The sequence below is a fragment of the Streptopelia decaocto genome (assembly GCF_964273445.1).
Source record: "Streptopelia decaocto genome assembly, chromosome: 7".
In the NCBI taxonomy this organism is placed as follows: domain Eukaryota; kingdom Metazoa; phylum Chordata; class Aves; order Columbiformes; family Columbidae; genus Streptopelia; species Streptopelia decaocto.
The window spans coordinates 66416392-66436729 of record NC_138661.1 but is presented as its reverse complement, the minus strand read 5'-3'; the positions used below and the strand labels follow the sequence as shown (position 1 = coordinate 66436729).

General features: G+C 38.6%; 1 protein-coding gene across 8 annotated transcripts in view; it reads left to right on the top strand.

Moving 5' to 3' along the window:
- LOC309442622 (uncharacterized protein) overlaps nucleotides 1–19977 on the top strand; it is a 41297-nt gene extending 21320 nt beyond the window's left edge. For 5 of the 8 annotated variants that reach the window (XM_082058649.1, XM_082058647.1, XM_082058646.1 and 2 more), the window contains 9 exons: nucleotides 105–10904; nucleotides 11169–11320; nucleotides 12802–12961; nucleotides 15344–15496; nucleotides 16192–16350; nucleotides 17087–17184; nucleotides 17535–17669; nucleotides 18314–18428; nucleotides 19208–19977. In XM_082058649.1, coding sequence (XP_081914775.1) covers nucleotides 105–10904; nucleotides 11169–11320; nucleotides 12802–12961; nucleotides 15344–15496; nucleotides 16192–16350; nucleotides 17087–17184; nucleotides 17535–17669; nucleotides 18314–18428; nucleotides 19208–19366 — 11931 coding nt within the window. In that variant the 3' untranslated portion in view covers nucleotides 19367–19977. The remainder of the gene's footprint in view (nucleotides 1–104; nucleotides 10905–11168; nucleotides 11321–12801; nucleotides 12962–15343; nucleotides 15497–16191; nucleotides 16351–17086; nucleotides 17185–17534; nucleotides 17670–18313; nucleotides 18429–19207) is intronic. The other 3 variants (XM_082058652.1, XM_082058651.1, XM_082058650.1) reach the window with 1 other exon arrangement.
- Nucleotides 19978–20338: the final 361 nt, after the last annotated feature.

Genomic DNA, 20338 nt, shown 5'->3' with positions numbered 1-20338 from the left:
TCGGTTGGGTAGAGACAGATGCTCCTTCAACGTGTGGAGTGTAACTTCTATTTTCCCTCTAACCTATGTTTGAATTATTGTAATGTTGTTTTCTTGCTGTTTAGACTTTGAAACAAGACGGGGTGGTGGAGTCGATGCAGCTGGATCTGGACCAGACAAATGAAGAGCTTGACAAATTGAATACCAGCCATTTAGAGGAACGATCCCAACTTATTCAAGATCTCCAGAGATGTGAAAGGGAAATGGATAATCTTAAGGAAGCGCTGGCAGAAAAAGACAGGGAGATGTCGCTCCTGACTTTGAGTATGACAGAATATTCCGAACAGGTTCTTGTCCTGAAGCGTCACGTGCAATGCAAAGAGGAAGAAATACGAGGGATGGAAGAGGCTTTATCAAAGGCTGAAAGAGAAACTCATTTACTGAAAGAAGTACAAACAGCTGATGTAAGAGATGCCAGTGTGAAAATATCTGTGCTTTCTGAGGAGAGTAATGCAATGAGACTAGAACTGGAAAGAGTTAGAGCTGAGAATGAAGCTAAAACCAAAGAAAATGAGGAGTTACTGAGACAAAGCAGCGAGAACAGCATTACAATTAAGGATCTCCGTTCTGAAATCAAAGCCAATGGTGTCGCGTACCATAACAAACTCGCGGAGTGCGAGTCACAAATTGCTTTGCTGAAAGAGCAAGTTAGTAAATCATCTGAAAAGCTACAAGAAACGGAGGGTAAACAAAGAAAAGAAACAGAATATTTGAAATCTCAGCTGGAGGAAAACAATACTCTCAAGGAAAAATGGAACAGTTTGCTTAAAGAGAAAGAAAGTAAAGCACAGGCACTTGAAAATGAGTTAAAAACAATTAAAGATTCACACAACAAACTGGTTTTGGAAAACGCTAAAAAAGATGAAGAGTTGGCTGAGCTATCTAGGAAGCTTATAGAACATACTGAGCATCAGGAAACAATTAAAAAAGAATTACAAGAGAAACAAGAGTTCATTATTTCATTAGAGCAGAAGCTGGGGGTTTTGGAGCAGCAAAATGAAGAGACTAAACTTAAATTAACTGACGAGCTGAAAGCCAAAGAGACATGTTGCAAAGAACTTAACCAATTAAATGAAATACATAAACAAATTAACAAAATGGAAATAGAGATACAGGAGAAAGCTTCAGCTAATAAGCAATTGCAGGCAGATCTTGAAGGGAGAGAAGAGAAATTGGCAGAGCAAATAAAAGTGAATGAATCTCTGAAAAAAAGTATAGATATGGTGGAAAAAGAGAAGGAACAGCTAATCAGTGAAAAGGAGAATTTGTCCAAACTCCTGGATGCAAAAGAATGTGAATTGTTCAAGAAAATCCAGGCTGTCACAGAAATAGAGAAAAAGTTATCTGTTAGCACTGCTGAGTACGAAAAAACTCTCTCAGTACTAAATTGTGATAAAAACAATTTGGCAAAAGAGATGGAACAACTTTCGGTACTTGCCAAGCAAAAAGAAAATTCAGTTGCAGAACAGCTGCAGGAGAAAACAAAGGAGTGTAATGTGCTGGCTGGCGAGTTGTGTGAAAGCAAGGAACAGGCACAACAGTTGCGTGAACAAATGCAATCACTTCTGATTCAGCTGGAGGATACTAGAGACAAAGACATAAAGAAAGAAGAAATGTTAACTAATAAGTTATCTGAATGCAGTGCCCTAATCCAAGAGCTCGGCCGTAGTAAGGAAGAGAATTCGCTACTGCAGGAACAAATTCAAAGCGTAACTTTGAATTTTGAAGCTGCAAACAGGTCTCTAGACGAGAAAGTCCTTCAAAATGATTCATTGCGTAAGGAAATGGAAGAGAGTAAATTCCGTATTGTAGAGTTGCAGGATGAAATTAAAAATCTTGAAGATGAAAAGACAAAGTTGTCTCAGTTGGTAGAGGAAAGAGACCTGACTGTAAGAAGTCAGGGGTCAGAACTTGAGAAGTTTCATAGGCAAATTTCGGAAAAAACGGAGGAAAGTACAGCGTTAAATAATCAGCTACAGCTCTTAAGCAAAGAAGTGGATGTGCTTAAGCATGAAAAGGAGGACTTGTCAAGTTTATTGAGCAAAAAGTCCCAGGAATGTGAAGTTCTTCAGTCACAGCTGGTACAGCAACAGTCTGAAATCACTTCAGCAAGGCAACAAGCACACACAGCAGCTCTGGAAAATGAACAATTGAAAGCAGACATTGAAACAGTTAATGTTACGGTAATGAAAAAGTCAGACGAAGTAGCTGCTTTAACCTCACACTTGTCTCAGCAGAGTCATAATATTTTAGCTCTGAAGGATCAAATTGATGGCCTGTTGATTGAAAAAGAAAACTTTAAAACTGCCTTTGAAGAAAAAGAAAGTCTCCTTTCTGAGAAGGAGGCTTTGATTCAGCAAATGAAAGACAGTAAAATGGCAGGAGAAGGGCAATATGTGCAAATAATTTCAGATCTGCAAAACCAACTCCAAGCCCTGGGTTTGGAAACTAGCCAGCTTAGAAACACAATGCAGGAAAAAGAAAATGAACTTAAGAGGCAAACCCAGGAATTAAAGTTATTAAAAGATAAATCTGAGGAGTCTGATGTACTGAGGGTTCAACTGTCTGAGAATATGGAGGTTATTTCTGACCTTCAATATCAGCTTAGAAATGTGACAGAAAAATCATCCCAGTTGAATGATGCAATTATACAGAAGGATGAGTCTTTAAAGCAAAAGTTAGATGACTACGTCAGTTTAAAAGCACAGCTTTCTGAGGTCCAGGAATCTTCTGTTTTGCAGGAGAAACAGTTAGAGCTTTTGTCCTCTGAAGCGGAACAATTAAAAGCGCTTGTTTCAGAAAAAGAATTAACCATCAACAATATTTCATTATTTAGTGAGAATTTAAAGACGCAGCTTCATGAGAAAGAGAATGAATGCGAGGTCGTAAAGAAGCAGGTGGTAGAGTTGGAGGAAGTGAACGTGAGTTTACAAAAAGAAATACAACATCAGAAGAATGTAATAATTGAGATGGACAAGTCCTTATCAGAAAAGGAATCGTCTCTTATGGAAAATAAAAGTCTCCTCAGTACTCTGAAGGAGAATGCAAGGAAGGATGAAGAGAAAACAAATCTAATTTCTGAGCTCCAAAGTCAGGTAGATGAATTAACCCAGGAACTACAGACATCGAAAGAACAGGTCCACGAGAAAGAAAAGGCCCTTTTATCTCTTCAGGAGAAAACTGAAGCACAGGAAGAACTAAGAACTGAGCTGAATGCGGCACTTGGGCAAAAGGAAGAAGTTATTGCTGGGCTGCTGAATTCTTTAAAGGAGAAAGAAAGCAGTATACAGTCGGCAGATTGCAACGTTGGTGTTCTTTCTGGGCAGATTGAGGGTCTCAGAGAAAAACTAGAGAAAAGTGATGCAGCCATGGAAAACTTTACTAAGGAATTGCAGAAAAAGAACGAGGAGCTCGATATTAATCAGAAGCAAATTGAGTCGTTGACTTTGGAACTTGACTTTCTGAAAAATGAACACCAAAAAGCACTGGACCAGATAAGTACGTGGGAAGAACAATTGCAGCAAAAAGAGTTGGCTGTAGAGTCTCTGCGTGTGAAATGCATTGAACAGGCGGATAACATAGCGTTTTTGAAGTTAGAGCTGGACAACGTAAATTCCAAATCATCTCAAGACTGCCACGATAATGCACTTCTAATAAGTAGTCTGCAGAGCCAGGTAGAGTCTTTAGAGGAAGCAAAACGTCTGTTACAGGAAGATGCTGATAAACTGAATATCGAAAACACAGAACTTACTATATCTCAAAATCACTTGCAAAGGAAAGTGGAAGAACTCCAAGAGATCAATGAAAAACTAGAAACCAGTGAGAAGTTTTCAAGGATGCAGATAGATGCTGTTCGACTGCAGATGAAGACTGAAAATGAGAAGTTACAGATGCAGGTTAGTGTGAAGGGTGAAGAACTTTCTGAATTACAACTTAAATTTGAAACACTAGAGAAAAGTCTACTTGAGTCAGAAAACAAATGGGTGACAGAACTTGGTAGGGCAACGTTACAAAATAATAATCTCACTGAGCAATTGAGCAGTTTAGAAAGTGAAATGAGGTCAAAGGACAGCAAAATCCAGTCTTTGCAGCAAGAGCTGGATCTTATAAACCAGGAATTAACTCAAAGCTTATCTCCGCTACTTAGTAGTAGGCTTTTATGTAAAGAAAAGGAGGCGCAGACTTCAGATTCTGAACTGCAGCTAACTGATAGTAAAATTCAGTTGGAAAAATTCTCCGCTCTGATAACCGCTATTTTGAGCAAAGAGACAGAAGGAGAACAATTGCAACGGATGCTTTTAGAAAAACAGAAAGAAATAGACATCCTGAAAGATGAACTAAAAAGTATACAGTCACTTGAGAAGCAGAAGGAATTGCTGCAGAATGATATGGAAAAGATGGAGGGCAAATACAAATCTGAACTTGAATGTCTGTCAAAAGAAATGGTCACAGTCAAGGAAACGTTATGTAAACAGCAGTCAATCTTGCAAGAAAGGGAAGAGGCTTTTGCGGAAGTAAATAAGCAGGTAGAATTTCTTCAAGAAAAGATAGCTAAATCAGAAGAAATAGTAAGAACTAGTCAAGAAAAACTCCACATTGAAGGTAAAAAAGTAGCAAGTCTCCTTGAAGAAATAGGAGAAAAAGATCAACTCATCAAAAACTTAACTTCCCAGGTAAATCAGCAGAAGGATTTAGTTTCTAGTCTAAGCCAGCAAGTGAAAGAAAAGGACTGTTCTGTTACCCAGATCATGGAATCATTGTCTAACGAAATGCTGAATTTTTCCGAAGAGAGAAATAGATTAAATACCAAACTGCAAGAGCTTGAAGCTGTTCGTAATAGTTCTGTAGGAGAGCTAAACCGAGTATTGCAGGAACTTGAGGATTGTAAGAAAGAGTTGGAACACAGTCAGGTTACGTTAAGCAGTAGAGAAGCTGTGTTTAAAGATTTAATGAATGAGAAAGAAGAGATGCAGTTTAATCTTGAGAAAATGGGCAAGGAAAAAGAGAACCTGAAAAAGAAACTTCAAGCAGCGTTGATAGTAAGAAGAGATCTAATGCAGAAAGTTGGGAAACTAGAAAAGAGTGGACAGGAAGAAATAGAAAAAGAGCAAAAAAAAGCAGAGGAGTTGTTGGAAAAAGTGAATGAGTTAACAGACAAGCTGAAACTAGTTGAAGTACGAAATAAAGATTTTGAGTCTCATCTTGGAACTTTGAAGCAACAGCTTTTAGAAAAAGATGCCAAAATAAGCGATTTGACTGAAATTTTGTCTTCAAAAGCCTCTTACGTAGAGGAACTTCAGGGCAACATTGCAAAACTAAATGATGTCATTGCTGAAAAACAAAATATATGTGAGCAGAACCTAAAATCTTTAGAGGAAAAGGAGCGCATGCTCGCTCATATGCAATCTGTGCTTGATGAAAAAGCAAGTGCATATGAAGAGGAACGTTCTCAGCTGCTCTTAGCTGTTGAGAAGGTAAAGTCTGAAGTTAAGAAGGAGGAACTTTTGAAAAATTCCAGTTCAGAAGATCCTGGTTTAGGTGCTGGGGACAGGCAGAAGCGTACGGACCCCAACAATGATGTTAACGTCATGAATCAATTAAAAAAAGAAAAGGAAGCCTTACAGAGGGAGCTTGTGGTCAGGGAAGAAGATATGAAACAAATTCAGAAAGAAAGGGAAGAGCACACTAAACTTGCAGCAGCTTTTGATGAACAAAAAAACCACCTTGAGCAGCTCAGACAAGAATATAAAGCACTCCGGGAAGTTCTTCAAACAAAATGTAAAGACCTTGACCTTAATCAGTTAGAAGAGCATCCTCTAGGGAAAGAACTGGCCTCACCTGCGGCGCTGCTGGGAGAAGCAGCAGCTGATATACGGAATTTGGAATCGGACAAACCAAAAAGCGAGGTTCAGGTTGCATCCTTAAGAGAGTCTGAAAACACAAACACTTCAGGGGCAAATAGAGACACCGAGCTGAAAGAACTAAGAAGTAATTATGCGAAACTTCAGGAGGAAACAGAAGCGTTAAAGAAAGAGTTGAGAAAAATATCGGTTGGATTTGGTGATGAAAGAGAAGAAACGGTCAACATAAACTCTCTGAGACAGCAGGAGCAACGTAAGGGCAGCTTCTTGGAGGACATAAAGCAGATAGAGAAAAAGCTGAAAGCTTATGAGGCTGAAGCGATAGACGTTAAGACAGCGCTTGAACGTGTGAATAATGAGAAAGAAGCGCTTATTAAAAAAAGTGAAGAGGATTACAGGATAAGCCAGGAGAAACTGCAGAGATTGAGAACTGAAGCTGAGAAGGAGGTTGCAGAAAAGGACGAGGAAATAGAAGCATTGCGTTGTTCACTCATGGATTTCAAAGATAAACTTGATCTGGAAAAGGAAGCATTAAATGAAGCTATAAAGGAGGGGCAAGAAGAAGCCTCCCGTTACAAAACAGCATTTGAAGAAATGAAGGGTGAAAAAGAGAAACTTGTCAGTTGTTTAGAAAAGTCCAGTTTGGAACTAATGGATATGAAAAAGGAGGTAAAACATTTCAGTGAAGAAAATGAAAAACTTCTGGTAGAGCTGCATATGCTACGTGAGAAGGCTGAGATGAGTAAACCTGTAGCGTCGTGTAAAGAGCTTAAGGAAGAAAATGATACTGGAAAAGATGATTACTCTGGGAAAACTAAACTGAGAGAAGCAACAGAATGTCAGATCCAGAAACAAATGCAAACGATTGAAGAACCACTGGCAAAAACGGCAAATGTAAATGATTCTAAACCACAAGAGCAAAGAACTACAGCAGACGACAAGTCCAAAGAGCGCCTTCAAAGGAAATTACAAGCGGCTTTAATATCGCGTAAAGAAGCCCTGAGAGAAAATAAATGTCTAAAAGACCAGATTGATCAGCTGATGTTGGAAAGAGAAGAACTGGTGAACAAGACAGGTATGCTTGAACACTTGTTAGAGCTTGGTAGAGAAAACCAAAGTTCCAGTAGCGTTTCTCTGTTGGCTGAAGAGGAGAGCCTTGTTTCTGAAAATGCCAGGCTGTTGACCGAAAATGAAAACCTGACCGCGGCATGTGAAAGTCTTAAATCCACCATGGAGACTATAGTACAGGAAAAAGAGGCCTTTTCTTTCCAACTAAATACCTTAAAAGATTCTCAGACAGTTGAATTAACAGGATGGAAGGCTAAGCATAGTGAATTAAAGCAGGAGTATGAATCACTTCTTCAGGCTTATGAGAATATCAGTAGTAAAATAGCAGATATGAGGCAAGTTATTGATCTCACTAGAAAAGAGAAGCAAGAGGCTGTTCAAAGACTCAGGGAAGGAGAATCTGAGAAGGAGGCTCTTGAGAAGCATTTACAAAAAGTTATTGACGAAAATGAGGTTATTAAGAACCAACTGAAGCAACTCAGTGAATCCAAGAAAATGGAAGTTGCTGAATTACAACGGAAAGCAGAAAGGCAGATATGTGAGCAAGAGGCGAGGATGGAAGAACACCAGGATCGTCTTCATGAACTCACTGAGCAGAATCATCAGCTAATGGAGGAAAACGAGCAGCTGAAACAAACTTCTGAAAATTTAAAGCAGGCTTTAGAGAAAATTCAGAATGAAAATGATGTCCTTCATAATAACATCACTGTAACTAAAGCAGCTTTGGGAGAGCTGCAGGTTCAGATGGAAGTGTACCAAAATGATACGCAGTCTAAAATTGATGATGCATTATATGAGAAGGAATCATTGTTAAAGGACATTAGTGTGTTAAAGGATAAACTCTCTGAAAAAGAACAAGATGTGCTTGTCCTGGAACAAGAAATTAAGTTAATTTCAGAAAAAGCAAAAGAAACCGAAAAGTCTTTAGACCATAAAAATCGTTGTCTAACGAAGCTGGACATGGAATGTAAAAGTCTTACACAAGAAATTATTAATCTAAATGAAAAAGTTAAGATTTTAGAGGATGATAAATGTCTGTTACAGGAAGAATTAGAAAATGTACAAGAAAGTTCTTACAAAGTAAAGAATGAGAGAGAATTTCTTGAGACAGAATTGCTTAATCATGTTAAAAAGATTGATCATCTTACTGATAGGATGAAATCAGCACAGGTACAGAATAACTTGTTGTTACACCAGCTGGAAGAATTAAAGGCAGAAAAGTGTAATGTGATTAGAGAAAAAGAAGAACAGCAGCTACACCTCGTAAAAGTGTTTGAGGAGAAGGTGAAAAGTGCTCAGAGGGATAACAATGGAAGCAAAAACAAAACGAAAGAATTGCAAGAACTCTTAAAGGAGAAACAGCAGGAGATCAACCACTTGCAAAAGGATTCTATAAAGTTCCAGGAGCTGATCCTGGATTTGGAGCGATCTGTGAAACTGTCACAGTCAAAAAGTGAAAAATTTGAAAAGGACTTAAGTAACACGTCAGAAAAGCTTACAAAGTCAAATGAAGACATATGTAATCTCAAGGGGCAGCTTGCTTCTCAAAGGAACTTGGTGGATCAGTTAAAGGATGAAGTGGACAGGCTTACAGATGAGAATCTAAATTGGAGAAAAGAACTTAAGAACAAAGAAGACAAACTACAAATTCAAAAGAGAGAATATGAGAGAGAATTGGAATTTAATCTTCAACAATTAAAGTCGGTTCACAAAAGAGAACTTTTGAACCTAGAGGAAAAACATGGTGCCCTTCAAAGAGAGAAAGAGAGGGCAATTAGTGAGGTCCGTGGTTTGCAGGAGGAAGCTGGAATTAAGGACTCTCAAACTAAAAAACTTCAGGCAGATTTGAACGCAGCTTTGGCACGATTAGCTGCTTTTACAAAGTGTATGTCCTCTCTTCAGGACGACCGGGACAGGGTCATCACTGAAATGAAAACCTGGGAAATGCAGTTCAAAGAGGCCATCCAAAATAAGGAGAAACAGATAGAAGACAGTAATAGAATAATAACATCTTTGCAAGATGAACTGAAAGACAAAATGGCTCAGATTCAAGAGCTGAATATCAAATATTCTGTGGTGGAGGAAACAAAGGATGAACTGTACTTGAGGCAAAAATCTGTCAACACACAACACTATGAAGAGCTCTGCAGAATAAAGGAGGAAAATACGTTTTTTCTAAACAGGCAGCGAGAATTGGAGAGTCTTCTTCAGGCCAAAGAGGAGGCTTTGCAAACACTCCTGAAAGAAAACTATTCTCTTAATCATCTCATAGAGAATAGTAAAAGTGCAGGAAGAGAGATAAAAGCTCTGGAAAGTAATTTTACGAGACAGGAACAAGAATTGCAAGAGCTCGTAGCTGAGAAAGAAAAAATGAATGCTGAATTGCAAAAGCAGATTACCATTTCTGAGCAAATGAAGATCATGCTAAATAATAAAGACAAAGAAATTTCCTTACTCATTTCTTCCAAAGGTGATGAAATTTCTGACTATCTGATTCAGGTACAAACTCAACACAGGAAACAAATCGAGGAGTATGAACTTCAGTTAAGGTCTTTGCAGATAGAGAGACAACAATCCGAGGAGTCGTGTCAGAGGATGGAAAATGAACTGAGGAATCTCCAGATGAAAGCGGACAAAGCAGGTCAAGATAAGGCCGCAATTGCCAGTGAAATAGATGCCTTTAAAAAATCCATGTCGTCTCTTCAGAATGATCGGGATGATCTCTTGTCTAAATACAAACAACTGGAACATCTTCACCAAGATGTCTTAAATCAGCGGGACAGTCTTGTAGTTAGCAATGCAAGTGAGAATAATGCTTTGAAACAAGAATTAAGGGTGCTTCTCAATCAGATCGATGATCTTCACTCTGAAAACGCGATGCTAAGTGCACAACTGATAAAGTACAGGGAAGACCTTAACCAGGTTTTATCTCTGAAAGACCATCAGCTGAAAGACTTACTTAAGCAGAAATTGGATTGCATTAAAAGCCTTGAACAGGAAAAATATGACCTTCAAAAAGAAATGAAAGAAATGCAACTTTCCAGTCAACTGCAAAAGGATACTGCTGAGTCTTTGGAACGTGAAAATAAAAAATTAGTGTCTAAAGTAAATGATTTAGAATCTTTAATTGCATCATTAAACAAAGAGAAACTTGTTTCTGAATCTGGAGAGAAACTGCTTACTAGTGATAGCATTCAGAAAATAGAAAGTGTATCCAGTATCCAGTTTGGAGAAAATCTCCAGAAGAAGGTTCAGGAAATCAATAAATCAAAAGGCAGAAGTACTGAGGGTGCAGATGAGGAATACAGTAACGCTCTTTTGACACTTGGACGTGGAGAGGAATCTGATGCTCTTACTGAGAAGATGATATTAGAAGTTCAGACTCAAAATAGTGAGCTGAGGTCCCAAAACGAGGCCTTTGGGAAAGCGATGACTGCTCTGCAAAATGATCGAGATAGGATCATAGAGGAGTTAAAGGTTCTTCAGAGCAAATACACCTCTCAACTAGAGACTGAAAAAAAGAAAGGAGAGGAACTTGAGGCTGAATTGAATGGCTTTAAATTGCGTCTTCTCAGTGTGCTTAAAGAAAATTCTCTTCTGAATCGGGCTATTTTTGCTGCTGCAGATAAGGTTACACTTGATGAGATTGCTGATGAGATTGGAAGTGTCTGTAGGACGTTAGTCAGCCGGGAGATGGAGATGAGCAGGCTCTCATCCGCCTGTGGGAATTATGTTGACCAGATTGACGCGTTTTCCAAGGCTATGGCCAGTCTTCAGGATGACCGAGACAAATTGCTGCAGGAGCTCAGCAATCAGAAGGTAACTTCTGAACCCAAACAGGGTGCAGCTTCATTGCCCGTTGGTTGCAACAGCATCAATGAGATAAATTCTTTTAAAAGTAATTTGGATACGGCTCAGAACGTTAGGGAAAGATTGGTAAGTTTTAATTGGCCACGTCACTTTGTAATTATGCTTAGAGGCATGGATTCTGAAGTCTAACACTGTAAATTCTGTGAATGCTAAGAAAACGTGGTGTGACTCGAGAAGGCATGCTTACGATTTGGGGAGCTTAGGTAATTATCCTGTTATACGGGAGCAAATGGGGAAAAAACATTATTCTGTCATTAGAATTCTAGCACTAGTACAATTTCAGTCATAATGTTGTCATTCCAGTTCACTAATCATGTTTATTAACTATAGGCTAAAGAAGGAGCTGGCCTTGCCGCTGTTGAAATATCAAAACTGAAGAGCAAGGTTGATGATCTGGAGAAGACGTTGCATCAGACAAAAGCCTTCCAAGCAGAAACTGAGCGGGAGATTGCATCGTACCAGAATGAGCTTGCTGCATTAAGGTATAAATGTTAAAATTGACATGTCGTACGTGTGGCTGTTGTTTAAAATTCTTCAGTGACTTCACGGCTGATATAAACCCAAAATTATGCATAGCTTAGCAGAAAGGAGGATAAGAATATTTCTGTAATGTGCAAAATCAACTTCCACTAGGTTATCTTTGTGGTTATCCTTGTATCTTTATGTAATGGTCTCTTAGCTTATGTAACCTTTCAAGCAGTCTTAATTTTATGTTTTTTCTTCGATTGGTGACTTGGATATATGGAACTACAGTTTAAGAATCTTATTTCAGTGCTTCTCCTCTTTTAAAGTAATGATTCATATGACTGAAAATTTCCCCCCAAATCTCTTTTTATTTAAAAAAAATATGTCTGAGGGGCTGCGTATTTGGCCCAACTATGTATCGAAAATTAACTTCGCTACACGTTTGAGCATTATTTTTGTAGGTTTGAGAGCCCACTTCAGCACTGTTCACATGTTGCATCATCTGTGACAAATCAATAATGTGACACTGTGGGCCTAATTGTGTGAATACCTCGTGAGATCTGCTTTGAAGAAGACGGTCGGCGTTTTTAAGCAGCGTTGGGAGGCAGATTGAGATGTGGCCACATCAGAATGCTGCTCTTGTTCAAGCTTTTAAACTTGTGATTGAAGTGCACAAGCTTGTTATGATCAGTTCACTGAAGATAATTTTGTTTGAATTCGAGGCCAGGAGGCAGCATCCAAATGCCTTCCTGCATTTTATAGTGCAGGTTCTAGATCTCTATTGAAAGTCTCTGTACGATAATACCTGTTCTATATTAGAAACTTTTGGGGTGGAGGGTGTAGATGAAACGTCATTGCAAATGTAAGCAAGTTAGCATGAAATACTCAAACCTCATTCTAACTTGCAGACTTAGCTGATGAACAGCATGAATAGCCTTTTCCCTTTTTCCTCCCCCAAACTGTAAAAGCATAGATTAAATTGAATTCAAAAGGATTTCAGTTACTTTTATGCCCTTTGTGCTATTGCCTGTGTAGGACAACAGTTTCTGGAGATGTGGCCTGTGTATTTATTTCTCAGTCTAGGGACAAGGGGTCACAGTTTTAAACTAAAAGAAGGGAGATTCAGGCTAGACATGAAGACATTTTTTGTACTAGTGTATTTGCAATAGGGTAAACTGAGCAGCACTCAATTGCAACCCAAAACTGCAACACATCAGGACCTTTCCAGCCAGTGAACTTCTCTCATCTCCAGGCCAGCAAAGCAAACGTGATGTTATCACTTTCCAGGCTTGATTTTCCGATTAGTTTATTTTTATTGGGCAGACCTCTTTAAACTGAAGTGTGTATTGAGAATATTCATATATTGCTCTGTATTTGCATGTAACTGTGCAAAAAATCCCATTATTGATTTCAGAAATAACACTACAGCTTTATCTTTTTCCTTGACTCGTATGTAGCAGATCATTGTTTAACGTCTTGTCTCATCTTTTATGTTCAGAATGGAGAAAAACCTCCTCCTGTCAGAGTCCCTGGCACTGCGAAATCAATATCAAATCACCGCTGCTGAGAAAGATCGACAGATTGCAGAGCTCCAGAAGGTACAACAGGACATGATTGTGAAGAAATCAGTCTCCACCGGCACCAATTACCCAGTCAAGGTAAAGAAATGCAGGAATCAGTTTATTTCCATCAGTTTATCATATTAAATTTGCAGCCTGATTCCCATATGAGAACTATACACCGTATGATAGCGAAGTATGGAAGGGTGATAAATGTATTTCTTACCTGTGTGTCGGTGTTGCCTGGGGTCGAATCAGCAAGTTACAACTATTCCAAGCAAGTGAGTTGCAATTATTAAAACCGCTTTTTAATGGAGTCTGGTATGTTGGTCAAGTTCTTTTAAACAAAGAAATATCACGTGTTTCTCATATGTTCATAAAATACCAGAGGCAACTCGCTGGTGTGGTGTATTTTAATGGTTAAAAACATGGAAAGAACCTTCAAAAAGAAATCAAACGTGAAGCAGAAGGTGAACCAATAATGGTTACTGATTCCTTGTCAAAAAGGAGTAACAATTTGCTGTGGTTACGTTGTGAATTATTTGCTTGTTGCTGAGTTGCTAATATTAGTAATATTAGTACTTAAGTAATCTTCAAATTTTCTTTCTTAGATTAGTTAAATCCAGAATATAATATGAATAATTTAAAAAATAAAAATGGTTCAAACATGGACCGACGGAAGGCTGGGTGCTGGTAAATAGAGACACCTACTAGAAAGGAAAAAAAGAACTAGTGCAATGTACAGGTTTCTCAGTTAATCCTTTCAAATCAAGCAGAGGATAGAGAACTGTCAGGCACACAAGGAGGAATTCTGCTCGTGTAGCAGCTGCAACATGTTATGTCCATAAGTGGGAATATAATTCTGACTTCTTGTGCCAATTTCATCAGCTGACGCAAATATGTTTGGGGCAAGAGACAGACAAACGAAGTGACTTGCATATACCTTATTTTTAGAAAACCAATCTAAATCAAATAACTCATTTGGATGTTGAGTAAATGCTTGGAAAAGTAGCACGGAAAACATAATTCTTGAGTGTAAATAATCTGTAGTGCACTTCATCTCAGCTTCACTGGAGTATTGCACTGCAATAGAAAAAGACGTTTCAAAGGAGGGAGGTGGAAAGCATGATATAGAAAAACTCCTAAGAGAAATCAGAAAAGATTTGGATTGTTTATGTTAAGAAAGAAATAAATGAGAGGCAAAAAACCCCAACATGTTAGTACTGTGGGATGTAAGTGAAATGAGAATCTACACTCACACTTCTTGTAATCCCTGAATAGGGGACATTCAGTGACAAATATAAAACTAGTGATGATAAGGTGATACGCTCTTTCAGGTAATGTGAATATTTTTTCAGCTATATCATAGCTACGACCTGTTTTCAGGGACACGGTTTTTAAGAGGATCAGAAAAGAACTTGGTAGTTTACACTGACAGGAGTTTTCCGGATTTGTACGCTTGGTGCTGACAAATGGTAAAGATCTAAAGTTCATTCTTCAGAGCCTAAATCAGTCTCTAATTACCGTGGATTAGAATAGGACCTAATTGGGGGGCGAAGGCAGAGATGTGAATGGCAGCGTCCTTGTCCTCCCTGGAGCAGCTGGACTTGGCGTCTGCCAGCAACAAAATCCTGGATTTAGAAAAGTGGCAGCTGAGACCCAGCCTGGCAATTGCTGCCTTCTGCACACAGGCAGGAAAGCTTCAAGAAAAGGGTTATTTTAGGATCATTTTCTTGTTTGTCTTCTCTGTGCCAAAGGAGGTAAACCCTATTCCTCTTCATTCCCTTAAAGACAACATTTCAGCTGGTCAAGTTTGTGTCTCATGTGCTGTTTGTTTCCTGTGATTAACGTAGTGAATAAAAGCCATATGTGGTGGGTTATAGACTATTTTATGTGGTAGAAGTCTCGGTTTGTGATTTTAGAGAAAAATAGATTCCATAAAGCATTAAGAGGTGGCAAACTGCCCTCCATTGTTGGAGCTTAACACCAAAATGTTCACCTGCTAGAGATAAAGAAAGCCCACGTTGTGATAAAGTTGATTTTTGGGTTGGTTGGTTGGAGTTTATTTATTTACTTTTCAAAATGGACTTTCAGCTTTATAGTCATATTTTCAAAATAGCTGTTCTTTTACAGATCATGAATACTATTTATTATTAGTTTGAAAATAATTTTTAAAAGGTGTTTTATATTCATTAATATAGGTTTTTATGTTTTTTCCTCTTTTTTTCCTCACACTGTTTACAAACTAAAAAATAAATTTCATGGTAATATTTTTTTAATTGAAGTATTTAGGTTGACAACACTAAGTAGAAGGTTTTTTTGCATAAAGTCTCTTGCAAATGTGGTATTAACTTTTAGGAAGGAAATAATCTTGTGAGAAGGAACTTACTGTGTAGCCCACATGTACACGTAGTGTTGGAGTTGTGTTTTATTTGGAAGACTTCTGTACCATTTACCCTCAATATGTTGATGCTTTTGAAGGTTTTGGAAACCGCCGCCCTCGCTGGAAGTGCTGACGTGTCGGGGGAAATGAAACGTGTCTTGGCTGAGAAGAATCAGCTCCAGCAGGAGCTGCAGCGCTGCCTCCAGGAAACCCACCAGAAGGATCTGCATTTCCAGCAGCTTCATTCCAAGGTAACGACAGCTGGGGTCCTGAACACCTCCTGTGGATCTGAGCTGATACCAGCACAGAAATGTTGTATAATCGAAAGTCAGAGTGATTTAGATTCTTCAACATGTCCCTGTTGGCTCAGGCTAGAAGTTACAAACTCAATGTCAGTATTATTTTTCCATCAGGCTTTCCTGACTTGTTGTTTGACCAAGAGAGGTTTGTTGGAACCTGCATTCTGAGGAGGTTGAACTTCGAAGTAAAATATTTTTCATTATAGACAGAAACAGATGTCTCTTAGCTGGGACAGGATTTTAGCTATCTCGTACCAATTTTTAAACACCTCAAAAACGTTTCCTTACATATTCTTGCTGAACACTTCTGTGGCTGTTAAGGCATTAAGAGCGTGTGTGTTTCTGTGCACGTGTGTTTGTGTTCAGTTCACAAAAGTTTATAAATGTTCTTGGAAATTCCCCTAACGTTTATGTCTCCTTGTGTGGCCTGGAATTGGAAGGAAATTACGTTTATGTTCCCTTACATTTGTCATTGTGTCTGTTTTCACTGCTTCACCCGAACGTTTTATAAACCCAATAATGGTTTTGACCGAACCTTGAAACAGGTGTAGCAATCTCAAGCAGGTACCAAACCTGCAGTGATTTCCTGGAGGAGATAATTCTTCATTTTTCCTTATTTAAATATGAATTTCTTTGCGGTCGTGCAGTCGGCAGAAGAGAACGCTGTCCTGGCTGCCCAGCTGAAGACTCTTTCTCAGACTCTGAGGGATAACCAGCTTCGATACACCGACTTGCAGAACCGCTATTTGAGACTGGAGAGGGAGTATCAGACAATGCAAGTGACGTCGTTCCAAGGTGCTGTTCAGGTAAGCAAATATATGGAAATGTTTTTAGGTTTTTGTCTTCTCTGCTTATGCTTTTCTGGCTTTTGTCCTAAAAGTGGAGTTAATACTTGTTGTTGTGCTGATTCACTGCTTTTGCTAGCCCGTGATGCGCTGAAGATAATTGTCTTTATTGTCGTAAAACCGTTTTTATTGACTTTCCGTTTAAGGAAGCTGTTTATTTTTTTATTTTGAAGTATTACCATATTTGAATTGGTCTACAGCTGGCACAGATAATTGGATGGTCACTGATTGCTGGATCAGCGCAGTTTAGTGATCATTTCACCGCAGTCCTGAACCATTTTGCAAGATGTTTGAGTAATATTTTCAAAAGTGAGATCTGTGGCATCAGTTCAGCATTTCCGTGCCCTTTGCCAACCCCTCCTACACATCTGTAAGCTTTTTGCCTTGTGATCTCTTCATTCTTTACATTTTCCTACACTGCCTTGGTTATTCAGTAACAATCAGTTACTGTGATACCCTAAAATGTCATATGGATGCATATATAAAACACACAGGCGGTATCTTCATCAACATTCTGTTAGAAAACAGGTTTGGAAAATTGCACCTCCGGAAATTAAAAGATTAAATGGCACAAAGAGCGATTTGTTCCCCTGCTCTGTGGTGCTTATGGCTTCTTTAATCGAAATAAAGATTTTTAACAGCTAGAAAAATGGTGACTGGCTTTTTTATTTTCCCTCTGCCTTTTAATATTTTCTAGGATGAAACTAGAGCAGAAGTTCCCCCTGGAGCGCCCCAGGAAAGATCTGCGGTTATTGTGGAGATAGACAATATGGAGCTAAATGAACTCAGAAAAAGGTCAGGACTGAGAGCTTGTATTAGCAATATTGTTTTCCTGACAGCTGGGTTGGAAGTGCGAAAGTAACGCTTTTTCTAGCCCTCTAAGGCATTTTGGGGGGAAAAAGAGAAGCGAGTGGATTTACTGTGGATTAAATAAATCATAGTAATATTTGCGGATTATTATTGTCTGGTGATATTTGTGGTTTGTAAAGATGCGTGCTAATTGCTGACTATTTCAATATCTAACCTAAAGCATCTCATTCTAATGAAGTCTTTGTCACAAAAAGAAGAACGTTTCTTAATAAAAGGACAAGAAATTGATTCTTGAAGTAGGCAAAATCTTGATTTGGGTTTTTATTTTGCTGTAGGCTTACGGAGACCGAGCAACAATATGATTCGGTGCAGCAGGCTCTGGCGCAGCTGACAGAAGCGCTGGCGGAAGAGAAGAGGAGGAGAGAAGCTGCAGAAGAGGCTCTTGGACTCTCCGAGGAGCAAAGTAACAGGTAAAATACTCCTGTGTGTAAAACACGGCTTCGATCTCCTTTGAAGGAAAAGTGTCTGTAAAACATATTTATTTCACTTTTGCTTCCCCTTGGACAAATGCATGGTGAGGATTTTATTTACACTTTGCCTGGAGTAAATGCAAAGTGTACCGTGGAACTGGAAAATGGAGCGTCAGATCTTTTGTTTGCCTTTTTAGTGAGATTAGTGATAGGTTTTCTTATAGGTGTTGAATTTCTGAGCAAATAACAGAACAAACAGATAATAAAGCCTGTTTGTGAGTCCACAGTACCTGAAGCAATGAGAAAAAAATCTCCCATATGACAGCTTTAGTACAGCCAGTGTTCAGATTTAAAATACCATCATCCACCTGCCTATGTAAAGTGTCCATCACTACCATCATCTGAAAAATCACTGTTCCCTCAGCTGGTGATGATGGGGGTTATTCTGAATACATGAAACACCTTTAGAGTAGATTGTAAATACAGACTGAAAAGGACCTGGCAACATAAACTAAGTCTTACTGCTTTTTGTGGGGACCTTCCGTCAATAATGTATATATACAAAATAACGATTTATGCCAATTTGGCACTTGAAAAGAGCAGATAATTCAGCACTCAATTATCTCCCTTTGTTTTTTCTCTAGATTTGAAGCAGGCAGTTACAGGTCTGTTCCTAGCGACTACACTGTTCAGATGGAAGCTGAGGAGGAAAGGGAAGCCTTAATCATCAACCCCAGCGAACATATCGTTGTCCGAAAGGTAACTTAATGAAAGCTTTTAAAACCCTTACGTAAAAGTGACATGCGTATTGTATACTGCTAGCTGCAGGTTGGATTGAAGATAGCACAGCTCGTTATCTCCTTCTCGCTAATGTTTCTTTTTCCTTTCTTCCCTCCGCTGTACTTTTCTTTCAAATGTCACTCATTCTTGAAGTGTGTTTTCCTTTCTGAGTGACTGGGAGTCACTGATTTTGGGTTGTCTTCTTTATATGTTAACACTGGCATGAAGCAGCTACTTGTCTAATCTGCCTTGATGCTGAAAAGCTCCAAAAATGCTCTTTTATTGAGTGAAATACCATGGGGATGGCCATAGGGGGATCCATTCAGAGTCACAAGCTGCTACTGAAACTGCATTTTACTGAAAAAACATCCCGAATTTCTTTCTGTTTGGGTTGTGGATGGTGAGTCAAAGACAGGCAGCTGTGTAAACCATGCCATAGAACACATTGCATGTGTCCAAATTAGAATGTGAGTAATCATATTTATATTACACATATATTGAATAAAATGTGTATGCATTTTCATCTCTAGTATACATACGTAATTATATAATGCAAAAATACCTTGTAACCATTCCTCTCTCCTTTTATTAATGCTGTTTTCTTTGGATTTAAATAATTTATGCTTACAGCCTGTGTTGCATCCGTTGATATGTCAGAGGCAAAAGTTTTGTAGTGCCTCAGAAATCCAAGTTCCAGTGGAGCTTCTTCTCATCTCTATCCCTGATGACTGACTTGATGTTTTTTGTTTCTGAACCAGATGAAAGGAGGAGCCCTTTCCTTCAGAAGGTGGCTTCGGGGCCGAAGTTTGTACTGCTCGAAGCTGCTGACCTCCAGAGCAAAATCCCGCTATTTATTCCTCACCTACCTGGTGACGCTACATCTTGTTGTTTTACTGTGCCTCACTGGTGTCCTCTGAATACGCTGTATTTGCTGGGTGAATTATTTCCCTCTAGGTAATGGTGTGCCAATTCAAGGTAATAGAGTTTTCACATGCTGCTAAGCTATGCACTGGACACAGTTGTATATATTCTTGTTACACTACATGAATCTTACGCTTCTTAAAAGAAATTTGTGTATATCACAGTTGCTCCAAAGTTGACTTGAATTGCTCTTTAACAGTGGAATATTATATTTGCTAAGGAGAAAATATTCCCCTCTGTTTGCCCTATAAAGAAACTGCTGCACACAAGTTATTTAATATTGTTTGTGAGTACATAATGATTGATTACTACTGAATGGGCTGTAAATGATATCTTTTCTATATAAATTTTATTTTAAGAGTTGATCTATAAATTTTAAAGGAATATTCAGCTATTACTGTTTATTGACTTCTTGATTATAACAAGAAGTTTTAGAGTGCAATAAAGGAAGAACTACTGGGTTTTTGATTTCTTTTTTTGGACTGAAAATAAAAGATTGAAGGTGGTTGTTCTTTGGCCATACAGTTTGTGATGGCTCTGCCAAGGTACACAGATATGTATATGGTAATGAGCCAAGCTGATGATTAAAGGTTCAGAATTGAGATGACTTGAAGAAGTGGCTTCAATTTCTTATATTCTTCTACTGTTGTTTAAAGGTGCAGTTTCTCTAACTTTTCTTGGGTTTTTTTGCTCGTTTCGTTGGTTTTTTAAATTCACTTGCACTTCTTGTCTTGGTGGGTTTAGTTACTGTTTGTCTTTGGGGCAAAATGTTACTCGGCTGCTCAGCACATGAAATTCAAGCTTATAAAGACACAACTTTACCTCTTTTACATACTTTGTCTTCAAGGTACAAACAAATAAAGGGCACATTTTCAACCAAGAGGCTGTAAGAAGCAGAGGATTTGAATTCAGTTTCTGTAGACACGTAATGGAGTGCTATGCATTGCATATTAACACACCCATGTTTT